The 7,578-nt window shown below is 45.9% G+C and overlaps 1 protein-coding gene across 5 annotated transcripts in view; it reads right to left on the bottom strand.

Annotated features, from left to right (window-relative positions):
* Nlrc5 (NLR family CARD domain containing 5) overlaps positions 1 to 7,578 on the bottom strand; it is an 86,153-nt gene that overhangs the window by 10,102 nt on the left and 68,473 nt on the right. For all 5 annotated transcript variants that reach the window (XR_003837390.1, XM_029480352.1, XM_029480353.1 and 2 more), the window contains 5 exons: positions 5,618 to 5,704; positions 4,812 to 4,922; positions 3,768 to 3,851; positions 3,457 to 3,549; positions 395 to 478 (listed from right to left, as the gene is read on the bottom strand). Coding sequence is in view for 4 of the 5 variants with exons in the window: in XM_029480352.1 (XP_029336212.1) it covers positions 395 to 478; positions 3,457 to 3,549; positions 3,768 to 3,851; positions 4,812 to 4,922; positions 5,618 to 5,704 (459 nt within the window). In the remaining variant the exon portion in view is untranslated. The remainder of the gene's footprint in view (positions 1 to 394; positions 479 to 3,456; positions 3,550 to 3,767; positions 3,852 to 4,811; positions 4,923 to 5,617; positions 5,705 to 7,578) is intronic.

Raw genomic sequence — 7,578 nt, 5'->3', positions numbered from 1 at the left:
TTTTCCTTTCCTTTCCTTTCCTTTCCTTTCCTTTCCTTTCCTTTCCTTTCCTTTCCTTTCCTTTCCTTTCCTTTCCTTTCCTTTCCTTTCCTTTCCTTTTCCCTCCCTTCCTCCTACTACTTCCCTCCCCTGAACCTTCCTCTTTAGTCCCTTCTCAGGAACCTCCCTTTTCCTCCCCCTCCCCATGAACATGTGTAGTTCCAAGCCACCAAGTGAGGGAGGAAGGAAATTTTGACTCCATGGGTCAAGGGTAAAGTCAAGATAAGGGACACAGCATTCAACCTGTGGACTGCTAGGCTTGGCCAGGAAGAACAGACAGATTCAAGTGCCTCTGCACCAGACCAGAGGCTCAGCTGTCCTCTCAGCCATCCCTTGGCCAGGCATCCCAACTTACTCCAACTCTTCCAGATGGTGGCAGTGTCCCAGACCAAATGCCAGATGGGTGAGGGTCTTTGTGCTCACTTGGCTGGAGGTCAGCCTGTTGGGAACCAAACAGTGGCAGGTCAGGAAGAGCCTCAGGAGGTCTGAAATTAGTGCTAGAGGCTGGGGGTGGCTCATGGAATCAGTGCTTAGGGGACGCCTGTCCTCCGCATCACAAATCTCTGCATCCTGGACTAATTAAGTAAGGACGTAGCTGGAGGCAGAAGCTGAGGGCTTTCCTAGCCCTCCTTAGTCACAGTTGGATGCCGTGCTAATAACTGGCTGACACTGTACAATAGTTCTCAAGTCTGTCTGACAGCTCCAAAGGGGTTTTGTTTGTTTGTTTGTTGTTTGTTTTTAGATACAGGCTATCTCATTTGTATCTCTGGCTGTCTTGAACTGGCTATGTTGAGCAGTCTGGCCTCTAACTCACAAAGATCAGCCTGCCTCTGCCTCCAAGTGCTAAAATTAAAGGTGTGTACCACCACACTCTGCCCAAGTTCATGAGGGTTTTTCTTCTTCTTCTTCTTTTTTTTTTTTAACTTTCCTTCCACTTAAAAATTTTATTTATTTATAAAAATATATTAAGGGAAAGTAAGGAAAACAGAGTGGGAGGGGTTCCAAGTTTTTCTATTATTTGAAAATTCTGATTTTATTTATTTATTTTAGTACATAGGTGTGTCTGTGTATATATAAGCACATGTCACGGTGTGTGTATATGGAGGTCAGAGGACAACTTTGGGGAGTTCTCTTCTTCCTCACGTGGCTCCTGGGGGCTAACCTCAGATCTTCAAGCTTGGCAGCAAGCCCCCTTACCCACAGAGCCATCTCACCAGCTGAGAGTTCCTGGATGTAATCAGTCACACTAAACATCAGAAAACCCCATTTGCTTTGGGCATCGTGGTTCATTCTAGTAATCCCAGCAGTTGAAGCCAGGGCAGGAGGATGGAGAGTTCAAGGCCAGTCTGGGTTACATATTGAGACCCTGTCTCAAAATCAAAGCCAACCCAACCAAACAAAAGCTCCATTTTGCAGTCTTTGCTCTGGTAATTAACTCAGGCAGTATTTACCAATGGATGCCAAAATGTGTGGGTGAAAGTCTGAAGAACTGAATATTGACAATCAGAAGCAATCTCCCTATAAGATGTGTGTCAGTCCTAAAGAGAAAGAGTGCTTTTGCAAGCGAAGGAACTTGGCAGACACCACCTTTACCAGGTGACACAGTTAGCATCTGCAGCAAAGGGACCCAAGCATTGTGTCTCTTTAATAGAAGGTCAGAAGGAATACACAATGGCCTGGTTGATATTCCCATTACAAACGCAAACTCTAAAGCTAGGCAGATGCAAACTTAAGGAGATTCCTGCCTGTAGATTCCAGAGTGTGTCTAGACACAGGAGGTTGGAGGGTGCTTCCAGTCAAACATGCTACTGAGAGACAATTGACATTGAATGCACATTTTATTCTGCACTGGGTTCAGAACACGCAGGGGAAAGCCACAAAATCAGCAATGAACACTACTAATGGGACGAGAAGCTGGGAGGGTAAGCTGTAACTGAGAGCGTAGTGTTTAAGGCTGGGTGTGTCTCAATTGGTACAGTGCTTGCCTAGCTTGTGCAAAGCCCTGAATGTTCATGCCTGTCATTCTGACACTCAGGAGGCAGAACAAGATAGTCAGGAGTTCAAGGACATCTCCAGCTCTACATAGTTTGAGGACAAGCTTGGCTACTGAGACCCTGTCTCAAAACAACAACAACAACAACAACAACAACAACAACAACAACAACAACAAAACAATGTTAGACTGTTCAGCAAGTAAAGGTGCCTGCTGTATGAACCTGGCAATCTGATTTGGAAGGCCAGAAGAAACTACCAACATTGACCTTGTAAATACCATCTTTCCCCCTCCCCGTCCCTTCTTCCTTCTCTATCTCTCTTACACTTACACACACACACACACATACACACACTTTTAATTTTTTTTAAGAAAGAAGAAAAGAAGATAGTAACTGGTAGTCAATGTTTAAATTCCTGAGGCTCACACTTTCTTTAGATTATGGCAAATAACACCCTCACTCTTGAGAGATTCACTGAACCACCTCTAATGGTTAAAAGTGAAAAAGGGGGGAGCAGAAAAGGAGGAGAGAGGGAGAGGAAAGGGAGGGGAGAAGAGGGGGAAGGGAGAAGTGAAAATATAAAAATATCAACAGAGATAGTTGGGATAAATTCTCAATCTTATAAGTTTTTTTTTTCGTTTTGTTTTGGGATGTGTGTGTGTGTGTGTGTGTGTGTGTGTGTGTGTGTGTGTGTGTATGTTTGAGACAATATTTCCATGCTGGTCTCCAACTTCCTATGCAGCTGGGTTACCCGTGAACTTCAGATCCTTCTGTTTCAGCCTCCTAAGTGCTTAGCAACTTCCTATTTGCAACTACTCCAGAAGAAAACAAAACAGAACAGAGTGTGGAGAGAGGAAATTTTTAGTTGTGTGGCTGTGTTCCTAAGGTCACATTTAGGACCCCTGCATCATCTCTAGGAACCTGGGACTTGAGCACAGTTGTGGGACCAGCATCCTCTGGGCTGGGAGCTAGGGAACAGGTGGAACAGGCAGGCAAGGGGGCTATGGTGGTTTGAATAGGTTTGGCTTCCATAGACACACTCATGTGTTTGAATGCTTGGCCCATAGGGAGTTGCACTATTAGAAGGTGTGACTTTGTTGGAGTAGGTGTGGCCTTGTTGGAGAATGTGTCACTGTGGGAGCGGGCTCCTGAGGTCTCCTATGTTTAAGCTCTGCCCAGAGTGGCACACAGTCTCCTTCTGCTGTGTGAGGATCAGGATGTAGAACTCTTAGCTCCTTCTGCACCGTATCTGCTTGCATGCTGCCATGTTACCTGCCATGACTATAAAGGATTGAACCTCTGAACCTGTAAGCCAGTCCCAATTAAATGTTGTCCTTTCTCAGAGCTCCCGAGGCCATAGTGTCTCCTCCCAACAATGGAAACCCTAAGTCAAGAGCCTCAGTGAAAGTGCAAGTCCACATACCTGAAGCTCTTCAGCTCACAGCTTGATAGCAGGATGTTCTGCAGCAGCTTGGAGCTGGTGCCATCATTGTCATTGAAGCTAACCTGAGACAAACTGAAAAGGGCCAATAGTATTCCAGAAGACTGTATGCTGAACACACCTCAGGGGTCACCATGACAGAAGGTCCCTCTAAGAGCTTCCCTGGGTGTTCCTGAGTCTCTGGTCCTTGGCCCAAGTATGAGTCCCACCCCAGGGAGGTAAGAATGTGGCCCCGAGAAGACACTAGGGTAGCCAGTGAACTTGAAGCCACTGTTGGCATTGGCCGTGCCAACCTCAGCTGCTGCAGTCTGGCACATGTCTCCACCAACTGTCTCATAAGATGGTTGTGCTCGGTCCCCAGGTCACAGTGAGCCAACCTGAAAGCAGAGGGGGTAGCTGCAGTACCTGGTCCATGATGCAAGTTCTGCCCCTGCTTTATGCTCATGGCATTGGAAACACAAGCTGGCTAAAGAAAGTCTGAGTTTACTACCCAGTTACAAGACCCACTGGGAAAAATGGTCCAGGTGGGCAGCGGGCACACCCAGGGAGATCACTGACTGTATGAAGATGTGCATTCAGGCAAGAAGGTAAGCTGGGGCTGAGAACCAGGCATGCTCTGTTCCCTAGAATGTATACATGCTGAGCTGCATCTGCTCAAAAAAGCTGACATTTCAATGTCCATAAATGTGACATTTGGATCAAAATGTCCTAAATCCAGGCATCTAGGAGAGTTGAAAGTAGAAAGTAGGGAGACTTGGCCAAGTCTTGACTGTCAGGAGTACCAGCTGAAATGGGGCATTTAAGCTGAGACTAGAAAAAGTATAACCAGACAAGAGAAGAAGAAACCAGGCAAGGAGAAGAGATTCTTGTTGGAAAGAAGAGTCCGTGCAAAGAGTTTGAAGTCAGAGAGGGCAAGTTTGAAGGTTTGAGGTGATGTTTGAAGAATTGAAAGTTGGGCTGGAGAGATGCCTCAGTGGTTAAGAGTACTGGCTGCTCTTCCAGAGGTCCTGAGTTCAATTCCTAGCTATCACATGGTAGCTTACAATCACCAGTAATGGGATCTGGTGACCTCTTCTGGTCTATCTGAAGACAGCTATAGTGTATTCACATACATAAAATAAATTAATAAATCTTTTTTAAAAAGTTGTTGGGGACAAGTGGAGCTATTGAGTTGGAATGGGGGATGGGTAGAGGAGGAGAGGACCTTTCCGCATGTGGAAAGACCAAACATCAAAAGATGATGCTGAGCACAAAAGATGCTGAGCAGGTGCATGAGAAATACTGATCCAAGCAGTGCCACCGGCCACGCCCTGGAGACTCCTGATGCTGGGTCCTACCTGAGAGCCATGGAATCAGAATTGCCTTCTTGGTGAGGAAATTCCAGCCGGAGCCACAGAGAGCCGGAGCTCAGAGCCGGAGCCTCTGAGAGCCTTTGGCTCTCAGAGAAGCTGAGGGAAGAAGAATTGGGCAAAATGGGTGACAGCTTGCCTTGACCTGGATCATGGCACAGCAGATCCTCCAGCTTTAAACAAGGGCAATGACACTTCAAAAATAAGAGGTGTGCCAGGTGTGGTGGCGCACACCTTTAATCCCAGCACTCGGGAGGCAGAGGCAGGCGGATTTCTGAGTTCGAGGCCAGCCTGGTCTACAGAGTGAGTTCCAGGACAGCCAGGGCTATACAGAGAAACCCTGTCTCGAAAACAAACAAACAAAACAAAGCAAAACAAAAACAAACAAACAAAAAAAAGGGAGGTGATACCAAGAGCCAGACATGGTCAGGGTGAGATCTGTTATCACATATTATCCAACCAAAACCTTGTGCCCAGTTACCCCCACCATTGTAATCTATGGGGCAACTAACTGTATCAAAACTGTATCAAAGGGTCACTTTCAGGTAATCAGCATAGCCCCCTCTGCCCCCCTAGCATGCCTGTCTGGACCTTGAACCCAAAGTTACTTTCCTTTGACATTATGACCTGTCTACTGCACAAGACTCTACAAATGTGCATAGCTCTTCGGGCATGCTCAGCAGTCTCTGCTAGCCAGGCAAGGACAAGATACCAGTGTCTAGGGGTGTGAGGGCAAGGGATGGTTGCCATGGTCATAGAAAGGTGAATCCCCAGGGGCATTTCTCTGGACTCACCTTAACTCAGTGAGACTTCCTGAGGCCTGGGCACAGACTTCCATTAGAGCTGGTAAGCTGACAGAGTTCACCCAGGGCTCTTCCAACCTGTCATGGAAGGGACACAGACAAAAATCCCTGGGGTAAGCATTGGCTTATTATATCTAGGGAAGGAGTGGTGACAGGAGGAGCCTGGAGGACCGAGAGAGAGAGAGAGAGAGAGAGAGAGAGAGAGAGAGAGAGAGAGAGAGAGAGAGAGAATATGTGTGTGTGTGTATGTACACACATGTGTATCCCTATGTTGTGTGAGCATGCCGCAGTACATATGAGGGTGCATGAAGCTCCTTGTCTTCTACATTGTTTGACACAGGCACACGCACGCTATGCAATCAGTTTTACACAGTTCTGGAGATATGAACTCAGGCCACCGTGTTTGCAAGCCAGGTGCTTTACCCACCGAGCCGTCTCCCCAGCCCAAGAATATGTTTTGAAATAATACTTTTCAGACCTAACACAAGTAATTATGTGGTAAAGGTTAGAAAACCAAATCATACCTAAACTATAACTCCAATGCTATATTTTAAAAAAGGAAACTACAAAAAAGGAGAAAGAGGTGGAGTCAGATACAAGGAAATGTGTGGGCTATCACCAGCGTGGGTTAGATGGGAGAATTTTCATAAGCGATTTGATTTTGATTTTGGTTTTCTTTTTTTAATGATTTATTTATTCTTATTTTACGTGCACTGGCATTTTGCTTACATGAATGTCTGTGTGAGTTGTCAGGAACTGCAGTTATAGTTGTGAGCTGCCATGTGGGTGTTGGGAACTGAACCCAAGATCTCTGGAAGAGCAGCCAGTGCTCTTAATCACAGAGCCATCTCTCCAGCCTCGGATTTTGGTTTTCTACATTTTGTAAACTTTCATTTATGTTTTCTGTTTTTTTTTTTTTTTTTCCAGACAGAGTTTCTATGTGTGGCCCTGGCTGTCCTGGAACTCACTCTGTAGTTCAGGCTGGTCTTGAACTCAGAGATCTGCCTGCCTCTGCCTCCTGCTGGGATTAAAGGTGTGCGCCTCCACTTTCTGACTCATTTTCTAAACTTTGTACAAAATGCACAAATGAATTTAGTTATTTAAAACATTTCTGTTGTACGGCTCACTTGCATTATTATTTTTTTAAACATTGTTTTCCTTTATGCTAGTCTGGATTTTCTGCCAACTTTTAAAATGTTACTTTTAGGTGTGGAAAGTTTTAAGGTGTTATTTGGGCAATCTAGGAAAGAGTTGAGTACAGGGACAGGAAGTCCTATTTGTGCCCCCACATTCACAGCACATGGCTGAGAGGTGAAAGCGTTCCAAGTCCACACGAGATGAATGAGTAAACTGTGGGGTACCCACATGCAGGGCTACTAGTCAGCCTAAGTGGAAAGCTCTCACGCCTGCAACACCATGCGGGAACCTTGAAGGCATGCCACGTGAATGACAGCAGTCACAAAAGGCTCAGGACAGTGTGATTCTACTGATAGGAAGTAACGGAAGGAGTCCGGTTCACAGACAGTTCATGCCCCAAGCTGGGGTAAGCAGAACATGAGGAGCTGTTCAATGGAGACAGAACTTCAGTTTAGCAAGATGAAGACTGGTTGCACACGGGGTGGAAGTCTTTAATATGGCTGAGCTGTACACTTAACTGTGTTATGATGGTTGGTTTGTTTGTTTGTTTATTTAGACAGGGTCTCATGTAGACCAGGTTGGTTTCTAACATTCTAGGTAGTCAAGTAGTCAAGGCTGTTCTTGATCTCTTGCTTCTCTATTTCCTGAGTGCAGGAATTTCAGGCTCATGAAAGTACTCGTGTGACTGATTATAATTTTAAGATATGTTATGCTGGGCAGTGGTGGCGCATGCCTTTAATCCCAGCACTTGGGAGGCAGAGGCAGGCAGATTTCTGAGTTCGAGGCCAGCCTGGTCTACAGAGTGAGTTCCAGGA

This window comes from Mus caroli, chromosome 8 (genome assembly GCF_900094665.2).
Source record: "Mus caroli chromosome 8, CAROLI_EIJ_v1.1, whole genome shotgun sequence".
Lineage (NCBI taxonomy): Eukaryota > Metazoa > Chordata > Mammalia > Rodentia > Muridae > Mus > Mus caroli.
The sequence above is the reverse complement of the archived record's forward strand: the minus strand, read 5'-3'. Positions and strand labels throughout refer to the sequence as shown.